Genomic DNA, 26,139 nt, shown 5'->3' with positions numbered 1-26,139 from the left:
TCGATTAAGTTTCAACTCAGATTCATTTAAACTTTATTTGTATTAAATTATATTAAAATACATTATATTTACTATTTGTGATCCAATGTAATTTTTACCGGGCGAGTTGGCCGTGCGGTTAGGGGCGCGCAGCTGTGACCTTGCATCCGGGAGATAGTGGGTTCGAACTCCACTGTCGGCAGCTCTGAAGATAGTTTTCTGTAGTTTCCCATTTTTTTGCAAGTTGATTTACGTCGCACCGACACAGACAGGTCGTAAGGCGACGATGAGACAGGAAAGGGCTAGGAGTGGGAAGAAAGCGGCCGTGGCCTTCATTAAAGTACAGACCCAGCATTTACCTCGTGTGAAAATGGGGGGCTGTACCTTAATGAAGACCACGGCCTCTTCCTTCCCACTCCTAGCCCTTTCCTGTCTCATCGTCGCCTTAAGACCTGTCTGTGTCGGTGCGACGTAAAGCAACATGCAAAAAAAGAAAATATTTTTTTCCAGATTGACAGACTTGAAGTCTCTGCTCGAGTCATGAAGCGTGTAGAAAAGTTTTTAACTTAATTTGGTTGTATTTATTAGCAACCAAAGTAATTGTTTTCATTATTAAATATTTTTATTCTTATTGTTATTAATACTTAATTACTAATTATTATTTGTTTGCTTACTTATTTTAGGTAATGAAGTCGTGAGAATTGTAAATCATGACTGCATACCTGATGACGCTCAACTGGATGTAAAACAAGCAATAGTTCGTGCAAAGAAACGGGCTAGAGAAGAGCCTAGTTCTTCTATACCTCAGATTTATTCTGAAGAATTTCAAAATTTGCATAATAAAGGATATGAACTTGTTACACACATTCCTCAGTTTGCCAATATTAAACATTCAATGTACTATGGAAGGAATAAGTATCACGGAGTCCAGAAAGAACCGAAGTTAGCGTCAGAAATCATCCTCAGGGAAGAATTGTTGAAAATGTTTGACGGAAAGAGCTTTCTCCTTTCAGATGACTGCGCAGATGGCAGAATGATAATTTTCGCCAGTTCTTTAGCTAAGGAAATGTTGCGAGAAAAAACGTTGTTTTTCGTTGACGGTACATTTAAGAGTGTAAGCAGCCAGTTCGCCCAACTATACACGATACACGTGGACCTGGGAAGTAGCGAAAATGAAACTAACCTCACTCCTATTGTATTTGCACTTCTTCCTGACAAGAAAAAGGGAACTTATATTCGGATGCTCGAAAACATTGTGCAAATTGTCCCAGAATGGAAACCAGAGAAATTCACAGTAGACTTTGAGACTGGTGCTATTCTTGCTCTAAGAGAAACATTTCCTCAATCTGAGATTCACGGATGTTATTTCCATTTCACGCAGTGTCTGTGGAGGAAGGTTCAGGAAATAGGAATGACGACTCTTTACAAGGAAAACGAAGAAATCAGACGAAATGTAAGGAAATGTGCTGCACTTGCTTTCCTTAAGCCTGAAGATGTAGAGAGTGGATGGATTCTAATTCACAGTCAAGCTCCGCCGGATGTGAAATTAACAGAATTCTTCGACTATTTTGTTGAGCAATGATTGCTGAATGAGTCTATCCCGCTGGAGATGTGGAACTGTTTTAACGTTAGAAACAGAACAAACAATACCATTGAAGGGTGGAATTACAAAATCAATAGTAAAATTGGAAGGCCTCACCCAAGAATAAGAGATCTCATCACCTGCCTAAAGCTGGAAGCAGAGAATTCAGATCATTCAATTATGCGGATGGATTTAAATTTGGAAGGAACTAAAAGGAAAAGAAAGTACTGTAAACTGGACGAAAGAATTGCTCGAAGCACGAGGAAGTACAATGAGGATGGCAACTTGGAAAGGTTTTTGGACGTAATGTCATTTGTCCTCAGAATGGAGTAAGCGTAAGTGACGTTCGTTCAAAAAAACGTATGTTGTAAATAAGAGTGTATTATTAACAGGATGTATGTAAAATTATGACGATCTTATACATGAGAAATAATTATATGCCTAAATTAATATGTAAATAATTAATAGTAAAAACGACAAACTTCTTAAAAAGTGCAAACAGTTATTCTGACAAAGCAAAAAATAGCAGCTAATTAAGGGACTAGGTCTTAATTATTTTTAAGACCGAGTACGGTTAACCGTGCGGGTTCATGGTGTCCGTGGGTCTTCCGAACCCCTGCTGTTTACTTCATGTGCGGAGAGCTACACGGCAGGCCTACCTCGAAAATAAGCGAGGTGCTCAAAAAAAAAAAAAAAAAAAAAAAAGGGCACGCAGTCCCGGGTAGCGCTAACTATGAACCTTTACGCACTTGCACAAGTAATAAAAGCACCGGGTGAGTTGGCCATGCGGTTAGGGCCGCGCAGCTGTGAGCTCGCATCCGGGAGATAGTGGGTTCGGATCCCACTGTCGGCAGGCCTGAAAATGGTTTTCCGTGGATTCACATTTTCACACCAGGCAAATGCTAGGGCTGTACCTTAATTTAGGCCACGGCCGCTTCCTTCCCATTCCTAGGTCTTTCCTGTCCCATCGTCGCCATAAGACCTATCTGTGTCGGTGCGACGTAAAGCAAAATAGCAAAGAAAAAGTAATAAAAGTACAATATACGTAGATACTTTATTTCACGAAAGCTTATCTCCCAAATATGTGTCCGTAATCGCGACTGTCCGCAATCAAGACTGTTCGCAATCGCGACGACACCTTTTGGGCGTTCGTTCTAGCGAGCACAAGGTGGAGAACGCCTGCGATCGAACATCCTGTTACCTTCTAAGGAGAGTCCTTTTCATTACAGGTCATGGAAACCCACGGTGGAATAGAAGGTGAGGACTGCTGTTAGTACTGTAGAAGGTTGATTAGCTCTGTACTCCTTTGCCCCAGCGATTAACCTGATAATTATTTTTATTTATGTTGCTGGCTGAGAAGTCCTCGGGGTTAATCCTCTCGGGAAATGGAAGCCTCATTTCTGAAATCCTCGAATTTCTGACGGGAGATCAAGCCAACTTCCTTCAGAATAAACCAAGTGCACCTTTACCGGTGTTCCTACACTTTCACGGTGTAAACCATCATTTAGGACTACCCCTAAAAGGTGATGTACAAATTCAGTCACGATAAACTAACACGGCAGACAAAATTTTCCCTTTCACTTTACGCAGATGAGGGGTGCTAGCAATATAATTCGTTGTTAATTATTTAAGAGAAAACTTCATGCACTTGCGTTTCGTCAATTGAAGCGTTGTCTACTATTTATCAAGGAATTGTCCGGCTCCATGGCTACATGGTTAGCGTGCTGGTCTTTGGCCACAGGGGTCCCGGGTCCGATTCCCGGCAGGGTCGGGAATTTTAACCATAATTGGTTAATTTCGCTGGCGATGGGGCTGGGTGTATGTGTCTTCATCATCATTTCATCATCATCACCACGACGCGCGCGTTGCCTACGGGCGTCAACTCAAAAGACCTGCATCTGGCGAGCCAAACTTGTCCTTGGGCACTCCCAGCACTAAATAAAAGCCATACGCCATTTCACTTCTTTTCATCAAAGAATTCCTATTTCATACGAATCAGCCCTGACGTATGAAATGGGTTCATTCTGTTTTCTGAGCATGTTTGATGAATTTTTTTTGGATGTCGGCCTACAAGAATTTCTTCGTCTTTTCTGGGCTGAATTCTTAACCGGGCACCACGAACCTTGTATACCTGTCTGTCTGTCTGTCTGTCTGTCTGTCTGTCTGTCTGTCTGTCTGTCTGTCTGTCTGTCTGTACTGACATCAGAAATTTCAGAAAGTTAAAAGTGTGTGGACGGTGATGGTTCTACTTTACTCTGGCTTATAGGAACTTACACGTCATTTAAAAAAAAAAAGGAACTCTCACGTGTGTCACAATTTACACACCCAAGCTGGTTCATAACCTGATCGTGCAGGAATTTGCATACGCTCCACATTTACTGCCTCAGTTGGCAGTTTCCACTTCTTGAAATATACATTTAAATTAGACCGTGTCGAGTGCATACAATATAGTATATGCTAACTAACTAACTAACTAACTAACTAACTAACTAACTAAATAAATAAATAAATAAATAAATAAATAAATAAATAAATAAATAAATAAATAAATAAATAAATAAATAAATAAATAAATAAATAAATAATATTTTCTTATTCTTGGTCTTTTGACCAAATTTATTGAAGTTGGTACATAGCTGGATTTGGATTTGACCCAGTTTTACGGCCAACTGCCGTTCCTGACGCCGATCCTATGTGGAGGGATGTATTAACTATAACGTGTTTATAATTTGTTTTTTTGTACGTCGGACGACAAGGGCTAGGAGCGGGAAGGAAGCGACCGTGGCCTGTTCCAACTTCTGAACTTCGGAATTCCAATGTATTTTACTAATACTCTGCAGGTTCAATCCTGGCTCAATCCGGTGGTATTTGAAGGTGCTCAAATACATCAACCTCGTGTTGGTAGATTTACTAGTGCGTAAAAGAACTCCTGCGAGACAAATTTCCGGCATATCGGCGTATCCGAAAACCGTCAAAATTAGTTAGTGGGACGTAGAAACAATAACATCATCATACTCTGCGTCAGTTTGAGCTGAGACATGTATAGCTGCTTTTGTTTTGCTTGCAAAGCTGAGGAAACTACTTAGCAATGACAAAAGTTTCCCATCACATTTCCAGTTTATTTTCGAAGGTCCTGGATTAATGGCTATCTCAGGACTTTGCTGACAACCTTAGAACTTCGCCTCCGATGCTCTACCATTCAGTTTTGGTGGCGTATATCTTTCCTGTTATGTTGATAGGGTTTCGATTCCCACCGGTGCCCAATTGACATTTCTGTTTTGTATTCAACATCTCTTCGGTATGGAGGCTTACTATATGTAGAGCCCTGCACGGATGCGGATATCCGCGGATTATTATCAGCAGATATCCGTGAAGTTAGTGTCTTGGAGGATATAAACGGCAGTGCGGATAATTTTGCTGATAATTTCTAAATAATGTAGTTTATTGATTTTCACTCAGATATATTCTTGTTTTTGCTTGTGGTTAGGTGACTCTTGACAGTGGTATGAGGGAATAGTGATTGATATATAAAGAGCCTTGAGACCATAAAGTCGTAAATCTGATCTAAGCCTAACTGACTCCTGCCCGCAATTAATGGAGGGAAGGAAGAAACAAAGATCAATACGTCGGTAATTGTCGCAAGAGAAAATCCATCACAAGCCTGTGACTGTAGGGGTTCTGGTGCTAGGTGTCAGGCCTATTGTATCGAGCCGTACCCTGACGGCCCATAAGAGACAATCAGATATTTACTCGCCATATTAAAAAATTATATTGAGATAAATTTCAGTCAGGCATTGGAAAAGAAGTAGATTGCAGTATAGTTGAGACCGAAAGTCCATGGAGACATAAAGTCGCTGAATATTGCGCGATGCTTCCCTGTGACCGTGGGAAAGGTTCAGCGTTACCAGAAGGTTGCACATCTCGGCACGTGTAGAAGACGTTGGCTAAGAGGAGCATTCAGCCAATTAGGAAACAAGGGTGTGGCCAATATAAATTCTGGACCGCGTAGAATTAAAATCCCAGGTTGACCCACATGGATATCTGCGTGAAGAAGACATCGCTATAGAGGAATCACTTCTGTTAGTTGATGGATTTCCACAGGTGGGAAAGTGAAAAATAATAAGGAATACGCTATAGGAATAATCTGAGTCATTATTAAGTCATCAGGAGTGTGTTTTATGTTAATTTTAATTAATATAAAAGTCATTGTGAATAACAAGCACGCTGATTGGTTGATTCTTTGAATATACGGGAATCCCCTAGCGACAACGGCGTTAGCTAAGCCTCATAAGTGTCCCAATCATTGGGAGCATCAGTCTGATTGAGGGCCAGTTGTACGAACAAGGAATAAATCTCCGTATAGCTATTCCCGGTATAGGCAATTCCTGGTATATCCTCGAGAGTCTGTTGTACCATTCCACATTATTCCGTGGTTAGCTATACCGGGTATAACGCCAGTGACGAAGAAGGTTGGCAATGCTTGCGTCATAAAATCGACCCGCACTGCGATCTTCTACTGTTACTTTTCGACAACAACAACAACACCACGTGTGCATTAGTAATTGTGATTCATTTTTTTGCTTGTGTTTGAAGTAGTTATTGAACATCATGTCGCGGCAGCAGAAGAAAAGGGCTCAAAATTACACCTATGAAAAGCTTTACAGCTAATACGCACTGTAGAGTGTTATAAGGACGTCGTGGAAAATAAGAGGACGGATGCAGTGACGTCTAACGAAAAGGTTAGTGTTCGTTTAGTATTATTTCATTGTGCAGTCAAATTGTAATATATTTTAGTATTATGATAGACTGCTGACCATTAACAATTTAATTCAGATTTGTTCATTGTAGCATTGGTTCTAGTCTCCCAGTAAGTTATTTTTTGCCCTGTAGTAAGAGCCTGTATTATCAAATGCAAGTAAAGTAAATATATTATAGGTATACATCTGGATTCTAAGTTAAGGTAAAAATACAGAGAGGGGCACTCAACGATTATTACATACAATGTTACTTGAAATGATTCCAATTTTACCTTATAATGATCGAGGAAGAGAGATGTGTTCAATACGCTTGCCAGAGACCAACCCGCCCGCCCCTAGATGTATATTTACTTTTATAATAAGAAATACTGTTTCAGACGCCATACTCCATTGCTTATAACGGTGATTGGTTCACGTAAGTAAGAGGATGACGTCACTGACACCTAGGATGAGGCCGAGAATTTGTTACCAACCACTGCATTAACTTTAAGGTATTTTTTCACCTCGAAAAGATCATTATTTTAAGGTATTTTTGCACCTCGAGGCCAATCTCTGTCATGAGAACAGTGGCTCCCTTCGGGAGCCACACTCCCTTCGAGAGGCTCTTAACTATGGCCGCGGCGCATACTGTCCGCACGGCAAGAAAAAAATGTAATTCAGAGGTTCTAAAATGCAACAGTTGGCAGCATTGTCGTTCCTCTCGGCGCTCATTTTTATAGACAAAGGCTTGGGAGAAAATTGCTGCAGATTTCAATGCCCAGACCACAACAGGAAGAACGGGTGAGCAGCTACGCCAAAAATTTGACTCCCTTAAAAAGGAAACGAGGCAGTACTGTGCAAAGCTGAGGCAGCAGAGACTGCAAACTGGTGGTGGGCCACACACAGAAATTAAGGCCAACCCTCTGTATGATAGAGTTCAGGGACTCATCAAACTATCTGCTGAGGGTAATCAAAGTGTATTTGATTCAGATGCAACATTTCTGTGTGAAGGTTGGTTTTCATTATGTAATTGATCAAAAATGGTATTCGTATTATGAAAACTAACATAAATATGAATTTTCAGAGTAATGTAAGTTGATCTACAATTCTGTATTTTCAGTGCCAGTAGAATCTGCAAGTGGTGATTCGTTGCAGTTACAGTTGCCTAATGTTGAATTAGATAAGGTAAGTCTTTAACAAGCAAGATTTGTATAGGGATAACTTACCATGGATAACATGCTTTGTTTTAGTGCGTGGGTAGCAGTTAATCTACGTAGCCTACTCAGTTTTATATATACTGTATATTTTTTAACCCATACATGAACTGTGTGGGTTCACACAGAAACTCTGGTGGTTTGGTGACAACTGCCTTCTTGTTTCTGCCTAATAAAACAACACGTCACCTACTTTTACTGTAAGGATTTACTTTGGAAACTAGCCTGCATGGTGACCATGATTGTTAACTTGTCAAGTCTTTATGGTGTCATGCTGCGGTTAGTTTGTTCGAGTTCAGTTGGTGGGAAAATTTCACCATCTGAATGCTGGTCATGCCAAAAGCTCACTTTCAGTAGCAAACTTCTCTTCAGTGCTCGTATAGAATAAGGGCATGTGATGCTGTTGGTAATGATTCGTCCATCAGACGTTGCGCTTTGAGCAGGACCCTTCGTGCTATTCGACAGGGATAAGCTATCTGCCAACACTGGGTTTCACATTCTCCGTATGGGCAGTGGCGGGGGAGCACAGTAGCTATAATTGGTTGCAGTGCAAGATTATGTAGTAACCTCCCACTTGTAACCTAACCTAACCAAGGAAAGGGGGTTGCAGTATAATTAAATATGTAATCAGCATGAATTTAAACAAGAAAGGAAGGGAGTGGTGTAGATTGAATAATAGCTGTACCTAAATATCAGAAGGATAATTCCTGCATAGATTCTATCTTGTGAACAGTATAAATTTGAATAGGTAAATTTTGTTCCTGTGCTACTATACCTGGGATGACAATGGAACATGTGTCCAAAGGTGATTTTAAATACTATTTTGTTAGTGTTCAATCCTTGGTTCCTAAATTCATGACAACTTCTCCTGGGAATCAGTCTGCAAAAATAAAGAGAGGAGATTTTACTGAACTTTAAATAGTTGTTATGTCCATTATGTCATGTGTCCTATATAGAACCATTAACCATCAGCAGTTTGTATTTTTGTTTTGTTTTATACAGAGTAAGTGGTACACAATAATGATTTGCTGGTATGTTGAAGTGTTCCTTTGCAGTTAGGATTTGCTATTTCTGGGGTGAAAAGGTTTAGCCTATTCTTTGAGGATTACATGCAGGTGTTGTCAAGCTGAAATTATCTCAGTGCCAATCAATTAATCACTACTGATCTGCATTTTGGGCAGTCGCCCAGGTGGTAGATATGTTGTTTTCCTAGCCTTTTCTTAAGTGATTTTGAAGGAAATGGAAATTTATTGAACATCTCCCTTGGTAAGTTATACCAATTCCTTAATCTCCTTCCTATAAACAAATATTTGCCCCAATCTGTCCTCTTGAATTCCAAGTTTATCTTCATATTGTGATTTTTCCTACCTTTAAAGACACCACTCAAACATATTCATCTACTAATCTCTCCACTGACAGCTCGCTGCATACCGCTTATGCTATACATGTTGATTTCCATAGTGAACCTAAAATATTTGTCCCGAATGAGTAAATTTATAACACGCATGGCTAGTGTATACCGTGGAGGCCACTTGGAGCTACTGGCAGTGCCAATGCAGTATGAGAGACTGCATCTTGGTGGGTGTGCTAAGTACCAACTGGTGAGCCCAACTTAGCACACAGGGGCGAAACGCTGGCAACCAGGAATGAGTTAGCTGGAAAATTTATAATGTCCCATTTATATTGGTATTTCATACCACTGTTAGTCGAGCACCTCGTCTCCTTTCTCCCAAGTGTTCCCAGCCTAAGCTTTGCAACATTTTTGTAACGTTATTCTTTTGTCGGAAATCGACCAGAACAAATCGAGGTGTTTTTCTTCGGATTTTTCCAGTTCTCGAATCAAGTAATCCTGGTGAGGGTCCTATACACAGTGTACCGGGCGGTACACCTCTACTCTGTTTATTTAAAAGTTGCGCCAGTTGAAACTCCTCTCCTGGAGGAAGGTTGAACTTTATCTATTCTATTAATTCTCTACTTTCTCAGAAGATGTCACCACGTGGAAAATTTTGAGTTTTTGAACTGTGTCACTTTTGATGTGTTTTTTGTTTCGCTTGAAGTAAGAAGTGTGAACTTTCTCTTCTAGAGGACACTACTGAAGATCAACAATAGTGCGACCTAGTGCGGAGTTAAAGAACTATTTTGTTGGAGAAATTTTTATTTCAAGAGTTTGTTCTTTGTTAAATTTCTTTCTGTCATGGTTTAAGTTGGCTGTATACCCCTCTTTTTCCCCTTATTTTGGATCTAGCCAATCCCGAATTTCTTTAATTAATTTTCCACCAATAATGTGTTTCTTCTTCCTCTATGTAGGGGTTTCTTTTCCCGAACCAATAAAAACTTTGAGGGAGGGTGTTTTATTTCCCCTAACGCCTAGAATCTTCCGCGAGAGGATATAAACTGCTGATTTTGGGGTCTCCGGGCCACTTCTGTTCCATCTTTCAGTGTATTAAGTACATAGCAGGAGGCGGGAAGCGCCTCTTTCTTCTTCAGCCGTTCAACACCAGGTAATGGCCTTTTAATAACTTCTTTTCTTGCTAGGTCGGCAGTTTAACACTCGCGGCGGGTTCGAAGCATTTCCATCATGTAACCTTTTCCTAAAATGTAATTACTCTTTTCGTCTTTTTCTTGTAAAGTTACATATTGGGATAGAGAGTGCTAACCCTCTCGAGCTCCCACTCACATTTGTTTTGAGGTGAACTTATTTTCTCAAACTTTTCTTCGTTTATGTAATGTAAAGTGTTCTTCTCTAAGTCACCTCTGTAGTATGGGATTAGCCCTTGCGTTAGTGGCCCAGAGCCAGATTAGGTTTTAAATGCAAAGTGTATTAGGAGTGCAAGTTCGCCTCCTCTCAAGTTGTATTTTAGAGGTCATGTATTAATCGTTTCTCACCTAATAGACCTCAGTAGGTTGGGTATTTTACCCCTGTGTATATGTCCTTTGAGGACAACTTGAAAGTTGAGTTTGGTGTGGCCTGGGAGAGGCTTAACTTTAAGAGCGAGTGGCTCTTTTCTAAAACTGAGAGTTGTATGCCTCGAGGAGGCTTTGCTGTGTAATTTGGAGCAAGGGCTCCAGGGTTTGAGTGGGGTCTTCTGCCCCTTTTGTTGAAATTGGTATATCGTAAAGTTGAGCTAGTTGCTCAAGAATTGTGTTTTCAGGGCTCGAAGCCCAAATTCTTTAATCCCTGTAATTGTACATTTCAAGTTGTATTTCGGCTACTAAGTACCTGTTCTATTTGTTGTTACCTAATTTTGAAAAGAAAATATAACCTTGTTAAATTTTAAAATTTAATTTCTCTTTAGTAGCTTGAGACCTATTCACCACCCAGCACCTTCTTTCATGCTTAACTACCACAAAAACTCGGTAACAAGTGGTAGCAGAGCGTGGTTGAATGGGTCTCAATTTAGCCCCTTTTGACGGCTAAACATTGCTTTAATTCGAACTCTAACAATTTTCTCAGTTGCTGGAATTTTTTGAGTTTTTCAAAATTGTTCTGTCATCATGCCCGGCCCTCGCGATGTTCTCCTCCTTAACTACTTGCGCAAAGAGGAGTTGATATACGAGTTAACTATCAGAAACGTTCAATCTGGAGGCACGGTTGCAATAGACACTAACAAGCTTAGAGAGTCCCTTGATTTGCCCATTTCCATCCCCAATTTGGGAGAGAAAGAAATTGACGACTCTCTTTCCACGATTGTCGAGAATATTACTGGGCTAGCATCTGTAGTCAGTTTTTTTGATGAAAACGATCCGTCTCCTAATCAAATTAAGCGTGTGCAAGGCAGGCTGTATCACTTTGCAAATAGAGTTAATGATCTGTTGTCTCTAAAGGTGAATGACGTTCAGAGGAAGGACGCTAATACGCTCCTTGAAACTATTTCTGAATTGTCTAATAAGGTCACTCAATTGCTAACCGGCGAAGCTCCTCCCAAAACTGATCAACCCGCCACGGTGAATGTAGGTAACGAGGAAGAGCCTCCTCAGGGAGAAGTCAATAGGATAACCGTTGCTGCTCAAACTATCTCTGCCCCATCGAACAACGAATCTGAACGCCGTGCGTCATTGAGTAACATCCGCTCTGAATTAACTTCCTTGCCCTTGAAACCTTTAACGACTATGTCACCTGGGTTCAGTAGCTTGCCTCATCCATTGGCAATGTTGCTCAGAGGTATATCCAAGTTTTCCGTTAATACCACCAGTGACGTAATTTCATTTTTAAGATTTCTAGTGGAATTTCAGGATCATGACCTTGTGTTTTCTCTTTCCCCATGTCAAATTTTGCAAATTATCTATCCTTATGCTATTGGTGTTCTATCTGACAAAATAGTTAGAGCCATTGCCGAGCAATCTTCTATTGAGGATTTCCATGCCCATTTGCTAGCTAACTTCATCCCGGCTAGGGCCAGGTCCTCCCTTATTCAGAAATACTATTATCGGGTACAGCGCTTGGATGAAAACCTGGCAGACTTCATCCAAGATATTAAGTTTTATACTAGGGTGTTTGCTCTCCACTTCCCTGAGGATCAGATCGTGCAAGCTATTGTTGAAGGGATTTCACCACCCTACAGGTCATATTTGTGTTTCGCGGCGTGCCCGCAAACCTTCTCTGAACTGGAAGCATTAGCCGTCTCTGCGGAAGGAGTTAGGTATGCTGATTCCTTGCGTGTGGCGAAAGAACCCCCGCCTTCCTTTAGTAACACTCGGCCTCCACCTCGCCGACCAGTCAATCCCCGTAAATGTTATGCTTGTGGGTCGCCTGACCATCTGCGGAATAAGTGTCCTCTGATCAAGTCAAGTGGGACAAGGAATGGAGTAGGGTCATCACAAGGCTGTTTTAAGTGTGGGGCCTTCTCACATATCGCCAAGAATTGCCCAAACTCAAATAGCACCCCCTCCTGCTCAACTTCTGGTGCAAATTCCAGCTATTCCAATAATAAAAAGTGACTAGTGGCGTCGGCTGAGCCGACTAATCCATATTCCCGAGACTCAGCCCCTAGTAAACAGGTTGTAAATGCAGAGAACGACCAGCCTTCAAATTCATCTTTTGAATGCCCTAAAGAGTGTCTTAGGATTGCGGCGGATACCCCCGCACCTGTTCCTTTTCTTAAGATTGAGTTAAATAACGAGCCTATAACAGCTCTCTTAGATTCAGGCAGTGTTTGTTCCATTATTTCGGCTGATTGGTATTCTAAATTGAAATCTGTTTGTAAACTCCCTGACTATGTCTCTTCTCCTGTTCAATACGTTTCGGCTAATTCATCTCCATTAGAAATTCTAGGTTCCTTACTGGTTAAAATTCGTGTTTTTAAGTTTACATGGAAAGTTAAATTGTTTGTGGCCAAGCGTTTGTCTTGCCCCATCATATTGGGAGCGGACTTCATTTCTCACACTGGTCTTGTGCTCGATCTCCAGTGTAGGTCGTGCACATTCAAATTTGCTTCTAGTTATAAAATCCCACTCTTAAAGTGTAATTCTGTATCATGTTCATCTATTTCGCCTACCCAGGATGAGATGTTGTTAGACCTTAGACATCTACCTGAGGAGCAGGCTGATAGTATTCGCAAACTGTGTCAGTCGTTTCCCGAGGTGTTCTCGGATACTCTTGGTGTTACTGACCTTATTGAATACAAAATTGAGGTCACGGATTCAATTCCTGTCCGTTTTCCACCGTATAGGCTATCTCCACCTAAAATGAAGGCTCTGAAAGAAATCATCGATCAGATGTTGAAGGATGGTATTATTAGGCCCTCTAAGTCAGCGTATTCTTCGCCTATTTTTCTAGTCCCGAAACCCCAAGGAGGCTTCAGGCCTGTCATTGATTACAGGGCTCTCAATCGGAAGGTGGTGTTGCAATCTGTGCCCCTTCCCGACCTTCATTCTTGCTTTTCATGGTTTCGTAAGGCCAAGTTCTTCACCATCTTGGACTTGAATCAGGCCTATAATCAAATTCCCCTTGCCGAAGAGTCTAAACATCTTACAGCGTTTGCCACGGACTGGAACTTATACGAATACAACCGCGTGCCTTTCGGGCTCCCCACGGGGGCAGTTGTGCTCACTAGGCTACTAGATAGGGTCTTTTCCGACATCAAATTTGAGTACTTATATCACTACTTGGATGATGTCGTCGTATTTTCCGAGACTTTTGAAGAACATCTAGATCATCTGCGAGAAGTTCTCGATCGCCTTCGTAAGGCTGGGTTAACTGTTAAGTTGTCCAAGGTTGCCTTTGCTAAGCCCTCTATGTCATTCCTAGGGCATATTGTGTCACCCGATGGGGTATCTGTCGATCATTCTAGAACACAGGCCATCCGTGATTTTAAACCTCCCAAGGACATCAAAGGTATCGCCAGGTTCATTGGTATGGTGAATTTCTTCAGGAAGTTCATTCCTAACTTTGCTAATAGAGCGGCGCCCTTAAACATTCTTCGTAGGAAAGGCATCAAATTCGAGTGGGGACCTTCTCAACAAGCCGCTTTTGAAGATCTAAAATTAGCTCTCTGTAATGCCCCTGTACTTGCTATGCCTGATTTCTCGAAGAAATTCATCGTCCAAACCGACGCATCGTCGTCAGCAGTAGCCGCAGTTCTTCTTCAAGAGACTGAACTAGGGAGGCGACCCATCGCCTATGCGTCTAGGACATTGTCAGCTCAAGAAGCAAAGTACTCCATATATGAGCTTGAAGGTTTGGCAGTCTTATTCGCCTTAGAAAAGTTCCGTCTCTATCTGGAACACGTCAAATTCGATCTGGAGACAGATAATCAAGCCTTAAGCTGGGTCTTAGGTAGGCCGCGTCGTACAGATCGTATAGCCCGTTGGGCCATCCGTATTTCTGCCTTCCAATTCGATGTACGGCATATCAGAGGTACTGAAAATGTTGTTGCCGATGGACTCAGCCGTATGTTTCATAACGACGTAGAGACCCACGAACCGGTCGACAGTTCATCACCTTCCGAGTCCATACTATCTGGTGTTAATGCCATCTTAACAGATGCTCCCATGCTTTTTAGGGATATTGAGAAATACCAACGTGAAGATCCGACGCTGGCTCCGATAATGGAAACCCTTTCTTCTGGGGAACATGCTGTCCCTTATGTTCTGAGGAATGGTGTTCTATGTTGCCCTTCGAGGCATGATAAGTTGATGAAAGTTGTTGTTCCAGCGGTTCTTGTACCTATGATCTTCAAATACTATCATGAGACCCCATTGGGGGGGCATCTTGGAATCTTTAAAACTCGTGAAAAGATTCGTGAAATGTTCATATGGAAAGGTATGGACGGTGAAATTCGGGAACTTGTAAAAGCTTGTAAATCTTGTTTGATCAGTAAACCCACCATGTCCACTAAAGTAGGCCTTTTGTCTTCTCATCAAGCGTCGCGCCCCATGGAACGCCTGTATATCGATTATGTGGGACCCTTCCCCCAGTCAAAGGGTAATGCCAACAAGTTCATCTTTGTGTGTGTAGATGGTTTTACAAGATTTTCCTGGTTATTTCCGACTAAGCTGGCTACCGCTCAGTCCACAATTACTTGCCTAAATTCCATTTTTGCTTCTTTTGGTCCGTGCCAATACATTGTATCTGATAATGCTAAAGCTTTTACATCAAATCTGTTTCGTAAATTCTGTTTTGACTTGTCCATCTCTCATGTAACTACATCTGCTTATTACCCTCAACCATCTCTGGCTGAACGGGTTAACCGTAATCTCAGGTCCGCACTTATTGCCTATCATCATGAAGATCATTCTAGGTGGGACACGTCCCTGCATTGGTTAGCTTTTGCTTTGAATTCGGCGGTTCATGAATCTCACAAATTTACTCCAGCTTCTTTGATGTTTAAGTTTGTTCCCAACACGCCGCTCTCTAACCTCTGGTCTCTGAATGACATTCTGCCCGAGACAATAGATCCGGACAACATTAAAGATCTTTGGAAGAAGGCTAAAGCCAATCTTAAAGTGTCTCATGAAAAGGTTAGGGAAAGGTATGATCGTGGACGGAGACCCACCCCTTTGAAGGTAGGCGACCAGGTTATGGTCAAAAATTTTGTTCCCGCGGGCAAGCTTGCCCCCAGATTTCATGGGCCTTGTATCATTCTCGATTTTCTTACGCCGGTTACCTTATTGCTAAGTAATCCAGCCACCGAGAGGATATTTAGAGTTCACCTGTCCCAGGTGAAACCGGTGTAATTTCTGTGTTAACTTGCTTCATATTATTTTGAAAGGATATGAAGGTTATATTTTTTCTTTTTTTTGAGTTTCACTTTTAAGGCATTCTGCCCCTTCTGTAACATTTTGGTTTTAGATGTAAGCATGTTTGTGAAACCTGCCCCGACCCCTTAAACTGCCATCCTGTCTTTGCCACGGCCATTACCACGCTCCCGTCTCCTGCTCCACCTTACACTGTGGCTTCATAATAGTAAATGCCATGGATATCTACACGCCGCTGGCCCCTCAACCTCTCCACAAGCCTGTACCCTCAAAGGAAATGATTGTCCAACACAATTCTGCCGCCTAGCTTTAATGTTTCAGCGCCCCCGCAGCCGCGCAGCGCCGTGCAGCGACTGGGGAGGGGGATGGGCCCCCTCCTCTCCAGCGAGGACGACATGTGCACGGCGAGCCGGAACTCTCCTCCCGGCCAAGGCTGATGTGCGGCGCACGACCTGCTACATGCCCGCAGCCTGTATCTGTTCACCGCGGGCGCGGCGTACTTCAACACCTCTGCTCCCCTCATAGTGCGGGCGAGCGGTATCTCAGGGTACTTGAGGGGTCCGAGCGGCCTCCGTTGGACGCAAGCTGCAACGGCCGGTCTGGCCATCCGACTCAATCTACATCAACTACATGGACAGTCACCATAAGCAATAATTACATTTGGGAATTTAACAACAATATTTGGTGGACATTGCAAAACTTTTCTTCACTTTTAAGCATTAAAGGTTTATCTTCAGAAATTCAACTACTACAACAGAAAAACTTTACTGCACCTGCAACAACAAAATTTTGAAATTGCAACCAACCAAATTACTAAAATCTTATAAATGCTTCCGCAATTAATCTTAATATCAACATCAAAACTTGGACCTTATTTTGGAAACAAAGCTTATGTTCTTCTGTGTTACCCCTTGGAGGAACTTTTGGGGGGGGAGGTCTGTACCGGGCGGTACACCTCTACTCTGTTTATTTAAAAGTTGCGCCAGTTGAAACTCCTCTCCTGGAGGAAGGTTGAACTTTATCTATTCTATTAATTCTCTACTTTCTCAGAAGATGTCACCACGTGGAAAATTTTGAGTTTTTGAACTGTGTCACTTTTGATGTGTTTTTTGTTTCGCTTGAAGTAAGAAGTGTGAACTTTCTCTTCTAGAGGACACTACTGAAGATCAACAATAGTGCGACCTAGTGCGGAGTTAAAGAACTATTTTGTTGGAGAAATTTTTATTTCAAGAGTTTGTTCTTTGTTAAATTTCTTTCTGTCATGGTTTAAGTTGGCTGTATACCCCTCTTTTTCCCCTTATTTTGGATCTAGCCAATCCCGAATTTCTTTAATTAATTTTCCACCAATAATGTGTTTCTTCTTCCTCTATGTAGGGGTTTCTTTTCCCGAACCAATAAAAACTTTGAGGGAGGGTGTTTTATTTCCCCTAACGCCTAGAATCTTCCGCGAGAGGATATAAACTGCTGATTTTGGGGTCTCCGGGCCACTTCTGTTCCATCTTTCAGTGTATTAAGTACATAGCAGGAGGCGGGAAGCGCCTCTTTCTTCTTCAGCCGTTCAACACCAGGTAATGGCCTTTTAATAACTTCTTTTCTTGCTAGGTCGGCAGTTTAACACTCGCGGCGGGTTCGAAGCATTTCCATCATGTAACCTTTTCCTAAAATGTAATTACTCTTTTCGTCTTTTTCTTGTAAAGTTACATATTGGGATAGAGAGTGCTAACCCTCTCGAGCTCCCACTCACATTTGTTTTGAGGTGAACTTATTTTCTCAAACTTTTCTTCGTTTATGTAATGTAAAGTGTTCTTCTCTAAGTCACCTCTGTAGTATGGGATTAGCCCTTGCGTTAGTGGCCCAGAGCCAGATTAGGTTTTAAATGCAAAGTGTATTAGGAGTGCAAGTTCGCCTCCTCTCAAGTTGTATTTTAGAGGTCATGTATTAATCGTTTCTCACCTAATAGACCTCAGTAGGTTGGGTATTTTACCCCTGTGTATATGTCCTTTGAGGACAACTTGAAAGTTGAGTTTGGTGTGGCCTGGGAGAGGCTTAACTTTAAGAGCGAGTGGCTCTTTTCTAAAACTGAGAGTTGTATGCCTCGAGGAGGCTTTGCTGTGTAATTTGGAGCAAGGGCTCCAGGGTTTGAGTGGGGTCTTCTGCCCCTTTTGTTGAAATTGGTATATCGTAAAGTTGAGCTAGTTGCTCAAGAATTGTGTTTTCAGGGCTCGAAGCCCAAATTCTTTAATCCCTGTAATTGTACATTTCAAGTTGTATTTCGGCTACTAAGTACCTGTTCTATTTGTTGTTACCTAATTTTGAAAAGAAAATATAACCTTGTTAAATTTTAAAATTTAATTTCTCTTTAGTAGCTTGAGACCTATTCACCACCCAGCACCTTCTTTCATGCTTAACTACCACAAAAACTCGGTAACACACAGAAACCATACTCTACTTGGGGTCTTACCAGAGACATATGCCCTCTCCTTTACATCCTTACTACAACCCCAAAATACCCTCGTAACCATGTTCAGAGATCTGTACCCTTTATTTACAATCCCATTTATATGATTACCCCAATGAAGATCTTTCCTTATACATACAATGATTCCCATAAGGAACCTTCACCCCATCAACGCAGTAATTAAAACTGAGAGGACTTTTCCTATTTATGAAAGTCACACCCTGACTTAACCTCAACTGGTATTATGGACCCTCACACCCAATAAAGTTACACAGTTCAAGATATAAAAATGAATGTAATTCCTAACATGGGTCTCATGAAATGGTACAGACATCCCTCTGTAGACAATGCTAGGATTAGGTTACGCATTACGTCAAGTGTTGACCCATTTATGTTACTCTTGCCAATACTGTTTACAGTTGAACCATACCAAAGAGAAAGAAAGTGTCATCACTTGACTTGAAGGTTGAACTTTTATTTTATGATCTGTTCTAGGTAATCATTTAATTAGACAACATATCTTGCCAAGAACATTAATATTTATCAGAGAACTGCCATAATAAACACCATTGTGGTGGAAAAACATAATATTGCATTACCTGTTGAATCATAAACATAGATAAAAGTGAATTGAGAAGCAATCATTACTGTACTGTTAATACAAGCATACAGAGCTAAGTAATCACACTTTCTCTTCTGTTTGTTATGGTTAACCCTTTATTTTTAATGGCTTTTGCAGTTTCCATATATGATATTATGAGCATTTTCTTTTATGTTTAGGATACAGACATTCAAATTGAGGAAGATGGTAGTGTCTCCCTGCCGTTTGATGACCTCCCAAGTAGTAGTACTGGTATGTATTATGCACTCTTTGCAGAAGATGCAATAATGTTAATGCAGGGAGTCTCGTAGATATGAATTTAACAATGAATTAAATTTGTTTAGAAAGAATGCTAGGTAATTTGTAATGTCTGTAATGTGGGTGCTAGAGTTCACCGAAATAGATACCTCGAATTTAGATAGAGCATGGTAAATTTCTTCTATGTACTGGTACATCTGTTATAGGCCTTACCTAACCCTCTGAAAACAAGTAAACGGGTGGGAGCTGCATCTAGGTTGTGCAATAACTTCTCCATGTTAATTTAAAATAAATTTTCTATATTCTGACATATACATAATATGAGGAGGAACATTTCATCGACACATGTAACAAATGATACTGACAAAAGATTGGATTTTCCATATACATATACAGTACAACAAAAACTGGATCTGTAATAGGAGTACTTGAGAAATACAGCAGGCCCTATATTTTCAAACACACATTCCATTGAAAAAGTAGTACATGCTGTCCATAGGCAACGCATTGTCTACCCATGTAAGAACGCTGTAAAAACTTCTAAGTGTAACACATATTGTCTCAGAAATGAAGCTGTACATTGAAAAGACTATGTATAACACACCCCTATATGGGCATCCAACTTTTCTTTCCAAATTGTCATGACATACATAGTATGAGGGAGTATTGTCAGTCTGGAGAGGCAGATCTCCTCCACTTACAAATGAGTCATCTTAAGAATTGTATCAACCAAATTTCACGTGATTTTCTGCCTTCTGTTAAAAGCTCTAATTTTCTAAAGTACTCTAGACTATACAATATTAGCAAACAGCATCTGATATGGAGACCTTCCAGCTTTCGTATGTGAATAATTTATTTTTTGAATAAATCTAATAATAATAATAATAATAGTAATAATACTAATAATAAATGTAATGCAGGGGTGTAATATGTATTATCACATTGTATATAATTAATATTTTAGTAACTTACACATTTTTACACATTTTTTATTTTCAGAAATCACTTGGAACAAATATTCACCAGGAATGCTGAGGACTCCAAAGCATCCTGCTTTAAATGCTGGCAGCTACTCGATCGACTCGGTACCAATCCCTGATGTTCTCAAAGGTGAAAATTGTGACTAACACACACACACACACACACACACACACACACACACACACACACACACACACACACACACACACACACACACACACACACACACACACACACACACACACACACACACACACACACACACACACACACACACACACTCTCTCTCTCTCTCTCTCTCTCTCTCAAACTACCAACAATACAGACATTTAACTATTAATCAAAAAATTCTACTAACAGACAAACTGTGACATACTCAAAATAGACCATACAAACATCAGAATCCAATCATTTGGAGACAATACAGCTGCAATATACTGCATTCAGAAGGGATACTTTTTTATTAATGTTCAAGTGATTAGTGATCCTAACCTTCAAATCAGGGATGTATTTGCTAGATGGCCAGGTTCTGAACATGATCGTACAATATTTAACTCCCATGTCGGAGCACGGTTTGAAGTGGGGACAATTAATGAAGTGGTCTTGTTACGAGATCATGGATGCCCTTTAATAAAAATTGTTTAACTCTGTGCTACTTACATCCTAAAATGAGACCTCAAAACCTTTATAAATAACAACATAACACACACACACAGAACTCTGTGAGGAGGATTATAAAGGTCTGGAAGAGGCAATTTCTCGTTCTTAGCTTGGGACTGTGAATCAAACGTTGGTCAACGTCTTTATGTTGACTTCATGCACCATGTTCTACAGCTGTATTAAAGATTTGCATTGTTTGTAACTCTCGCGAAAGTTAACATCATGCTAGCTGACATTTTCCGGGGAAAGATTGAGGAAACGCAAGAATCTTAACACTGTGTTAAACAACTCATGGTAGTTAGCCTTCTTTTGGCAACTGTTCATGAAAGTGGGCTTTAATTTAATTATTTCATCATTATCCGTTTAACTTCCAGGGTTGGTTCCCCCCTCGGACTCTCAGTGAGGGATGCCACCTCTGCGGCACTGTCCTGGAGCGTGAGATTTTGTGTTGAGGTTACAACTGAGGATGAGGTCCTGTACCTAACCCGTGATGCTGAACAGGGGCCTTGTGGGAGAATGGAAAGATTGGAAGGGGTAGACAAGGAAGGAAGAGGAAAGGAAGTGGCCGTAAGTTAGGTACCATCCCGGCAATAGCCTGAAAGAGAAGCGGGGAGACCACGGAAGACCACTTCGATGTTGACTGAGGAGGCAATCGAACCACCTTCTACTTAGGTGACTTCCAGGGGCTGAATCCTCATACCAGTTTTCAAATATAATGGCAAAGCCAGGAATCGAACCCGGGCTTCCGGAGATGGCAGCTAATCACACTAACCACTACACCACAGAGGCGGACTCTTAATTTAATTATGATCAAAATTAAATTTCTCTCCCCTTTAAGTACAAACTTTGTGAGTACCCACAACAAACATTATTATTATTATTATTATTATTATTATTATTATTATTATTATTATTATTATTATTATTATTATTATTATTATTATTATTATTATTATTATTATTATTATTATTATTACAACTTCCCCATGCGGAGGCTGCCACAAGGATAAAGTATGTCGACTACACAGTATTTTGTCTTCTACGTTACTGTTGACTTTGCTATTGTGCCAGGTAGAGAAATCACCACAAGGCTCAATACCGCGCACTTGTTCATGTTTTGAGCGGGTGTGCATTCAGTGAACTGTCTCACACTAAACAAACTATACCTTACATTTAAAAAAATACTTTTTTTAGTGATAGATTATGCAAACAGCCCAGCTACAAATATTAATTAAATTAAATCATTAAGTGTAGATAATCTTGTCAATTTGTGTCCCACTGCGATTACATTATGCTGGCATGTAAGTGAAAATAAGAAGTGATACAATATTATAATAGGCTTCATTTCTCTTATTCAACAGACCAATCAAGTAGTCCTACTCTGCCGTTGCAGATGGAAAATCATGATGGTATGTACCTATTATAACAAAAAAAATTCCTTTTCCATACTAACAATTAGTATGAAAATATAAGATTGCTTTTATAGTTGCAGGTACTTCGGGTACCAACACAAGAGAGGCGGAGGTGGAACGTCCTCTACTTAGTCGGCGTAAGCCAATATTTAGAAAGGAGAGCTTACCACTGTCTGCAACGGGGAAGAAAATTGAACCATGGGTCACAGCGAGGACTGAAGTAGCTCAGCTGCAGAAGAGGCTGCTGGAGGAACAATTGCGAGAAGTGCAGAAAAGAGATGAAAGAGAAGCAGCTCTCTTTCTTATAAAGAAAAGGAGCTTAGAACTAGATGTAAAAATTAAGGAGGAGACCCTTAAAAATCTGACAAAATAAAAGATTTAAATATGAAGAAAAGTTGTTTCATACAGTTCTGATTGAAAACCTAAAGCCTAGATCCAAAGTTATCCCTAACAGCACCATATCCCACATCCTCATTTGCCACTGCTCCTCTCTCATCTTCAATTGCAGCATTGATAGCTTCCTGAAGCTGGGGGTCAATTTCAGGTAAGTCCTCGTTCATTTCGACTGCTAAATTGTGAAGCACAGCACTTGCCACAATTACTGCTTCCACCCTTTCAGTCTTCAATCTAATTCCATTTACCAGTACTGGAAAACGCCTCTTCCACACCCCATATGTCCTCTCAACTACATTCCTTGTTCTTATCTGTGACTCATTGTACAGATTTTCTGCAGGTGTCCTTGGATGAGTAATGGGAGTTAAAAGGTAGGGTGTTGGGGCATACCCTGAATCACCTAGAAGGACACGATTCCCCATTAGACCACGTTCAAATCGAGCTCTGAGTGCAGAATTATTAAAAATTGTTTGATCATGCACAGCACCTGGCCACCTTACAACTATGTCAATAATTTTTAAGTCTGCACTGCTCACAGTCTGCACATTATAGGAAAAGAAACCTTTCCTTCCCCTATATTCCTCTGCATTCTCTCCTCCTGGAGATCTGATTTTTATGTGTGTGCAATCTATTGCTCCTGTCACTCGAGGAAAAGCAGCTATTTAAAAAAAGTCCTGTTGTACGCAAGCAATTTCCATCCGTGTGTCTGGAAATTTGATGAATCTTTGAGCTTGACGAGCAATTGACTCTGCAACTTTGTGGATGATTCTGCTTGCAGTTCCTTTGTCAATGCTGCAGAAGTCTGCTGCACATATAACAAAATCTCCGCAAGCAAAATATCTCAGTGTTAGCAGCAGCTGGTTCATCGGGGAGATGGAATGATTCCTGAAAAGGAGAAGCTATTATTATTCCTTTATTCTTCTTTTTTTACTTTTAAAACTATGACACTTTGTCCATTATTAGTGTAGCTATTCAACTGTTGTTCTAACCTAACTGAGCCAGAAGTTGATATTACATACCAGTTATAGCCAAGTCCACTGAAATGCATGCACCAACCGACCCTATGAGAGACATTTTCCCACCATTCATAACAGGGACTGGCTGCACAAGGAATGGCATTACTAGCATCGCTCATATCTCAGCCACTTTAATATGGTCAAATCTAAGGACGAGGCAGGCCAATAATAGTAACAAATTTGATCTAGCCCATACCCACAGATATACTTCACACTAAACATTAGGTCACGCCAGCATAATGATCACTTTTCTAAGCTGAGTTACGAAGAATATTTAGATGTTCCATTATGTACAGTAGGTACTAACATATAGACATGACATTTTTTCGAAATATTTTCAATAGTAGAACAATGAAATAACTATAGTCTGATGCCTTCTATCTGCAGTGCTCTTTCTTTCATATAGGCCTATAGTGATTAATAATTACATTTTTCGAATGAAGTAATCATGTGGAAGCAAATTCCTTTTTAAACAATATACGGGTAATTGTACGGTATTACATTGTTTGTACTGTGATATTAAGAATTGATTTTTCAAATCCCAGCAATTTCATATAGGCTACAGTTATTTTGTTTTTCTTCAAGAGATGCTAATGCGATAGGCCTACTCTGGAACATTAATTAGAAACAACTTTTTATACTCTGTAATGTTCATAAATTTTCGTAGAACTGGTCTAACCGCATTCTATTTTAACCCCGCTTTTGTTAAACTTCTGTAGAATTTAAGGCTTTACCGTACATTCCAAAATGCGGTAATAAAAATATAGGAAAACTATAAGTAAACTCAAACATAGCAGAACACACAAATACACGGTGCGAATTTTAACAGTTTACTAAACATTACGAAAACCTCTTAAATCCTCACAAATGTTTTCCTGTTCCATACAACATTAAAAACTATAGAACAATTACAGGCTCACAAATCAAGAAATCATGTGGAACTACTGTAGGGAAGCACTACTAGTTTTCTATATGTGCACATGTGTAACAAATTCCTAGTGACATACAATTCCACAAAGTAACTTATTAAACTTAAAATAGGCCTACTTCCAACAACGGTAATAAACCTAGTTCTATATTTGATGATAAGCGTTGCTACACTACAATTTAGACACAGCAGATTAATTTAAATCAATTAAAAATAATATTAGGCTAACCTACCTGTCAGTCATATGCTCCAAGCGATCGTTGATCATATCAAGAAGACGCAAAACAGTCTCTTTCGTCAAGCGAAATCTGATGAAAAACTCATTATCGTCAAATTTATTAAATAAATCTGGACGAGGTCTCACATCCCGCTTCTTTCTTGTTCTTAAAAATAAATCACGAAGGATTTCATCTTCACTATCAGACTCTATTACCATATCCGCCATGTTTATTCTCGGAATAACACACTATCCCTCCGTCTCACGCCCGTATAACGTATTCCGAGGTTATACTCGGAATACAACTTATCCAGTCGTCGTACAACTGGTTTCTGGCGCTAACGCCGGAATAAGAGTTATCCCAGCTTTATTCCTTGTTCGTACAACTGGCCCTGAGTGAGCCGTCGTGGAGTGAACGTTGTTCTAGACTGCTCTTATAGTGCGCGAATGTTGCCACGTGGGTAGACATATAACAGTGTATGGTCTTTTCGACTGAAAAACAGTGCATTTAGTTGTGAAGTTTGCTAAATTAACTGGTGCAGTGATAAATTGCCAATTGCACTATGTCGAAAAGTTTTACTCTACAGTAATGACGGTAATATCGGCCGAAGACTGGTGAGTGAAGAAGAGACGCTCAGCTGCATTGTATTCTCGGGTCGTTCGCGTATCGCGAAGGACTTTCGTACCAAACCGCGAGCCGCTCTTACCAACTGTGTTAAACCCTAAACATTTATATTCTGAATTTTTACGTGTGTTCGTTCTGTCAGATTTATGTTGGCTAATTCATAGCTGATAAGGGTTTATTTGGAACGTGCACATCGAGCGGTGAAGAGGTATTTACCTGAAGTATCTGTGTTGCAGTGTACAGGAACTTTCATCAAGAAGATTGCACCGCCCATAGAAGAGAGAAGATTGTTTCCATGTGTTAAATCTGTGCTGAAAATGGAGTAGAATAATACCGGTGCGGGGATGTGAGCCGCTGCCGTTATCCAGGGAGTTGTCAAAGATAAGACGCACGTTTTTTAAATTAAATGGCATGTTATGTGAATTATGAATCATATTAGTGAAGATTAGTGTAGGGATTTCCTTTAATGTAATTTTAGCCGGACGGTCATGTGTTTATTTTACATTTGTGATGCTGTAAATACGAATAGGTGGGGAATGCAAGATTTCTCTACTTTTCTTTTACTTTACGATTAGTTAGATGGGATATTGAGGGAGATGTTAGGATTTACTTGTTTTTGTGTCATTATGCATGTTAATTAGCTTAGGATTAGTCCGATATTCTTGCATGTTAGTGATAGGAGGATTAGATTGACAAGATCATCCACTTTCGGAGTTAAACACTTGCTGCGTTGAGAGTAAATTCAATTTTTCCATTTAGATAGGTCAGTAACAGATAGGTTGCATGACGCATGTTATTTCAGGAGCTATGACACGTGTAGAGTTGCATTGCAACGTTGACTTGAAAAGGATTCTTCCAATGTGGGTTGGAAACTGTTTCGTAC

At 40.4% G+C, this 26,139-nt stretch overlaps 1 protein-coding gene across 1 annotated transcript in view; it reads left to right on the top strand.

Annotated features, from left to right (window-relative positions):
* The window catches only part of LOC137498491 (uncharacterized), a 45,685-nt gene extending 23,214 nt beyond the window's left edge, over positions 1–22,471 (top strand). Inside the window, exons 3-8 of the mRNA XM_068226055.1 lie at positions 7,038–7,308; positions 7,418–7,482; positions 18,946–19,018; positions 20,024–20,134; positions 22,027–22,074; positions 22,152–22,471. Coding sequence (XP_068082156.1) covers positions 7,038–7,308; positions 7,418–7,482; positions 18,946–19,018; positions 20,024–20,134; positions 22,027–22,074; positions 22,152–22,450 — 867 coding nt within the window. The 3' untranslated portion in view covers positions 22,451–22,471. The remainder of the gene's footprint in view (positions 1–7,037; positions 7,309–7,417; positions 7,483–18,945; positions 19,019–20,023; positions 20,135–22,026; positions 22,075–22,151) is intronic.
* Positions 22,472–26,139: the final 3,668 nt, after the last annotated feature.

The sequence above is a fragment of the Anabrus simplex genome, chromosome 2, assembly GCF_040414725.1.
Source record: "Anabrus simplex isolate iqAnaSimp1 chromosome 2, ASM4041472v1, whole genome shotgun sequence".
Lineage (NCBI taxonomy): Eukaryota > Metazoa > Arthropoda > Insecta > Orthoptera > Tettigoniidae > Anabrus > Anabrus simplex.
Note: the sequence above shows the minus strand (reverse complement) of the source record. Positions and strands in the feature narration are given on the sequence as shown.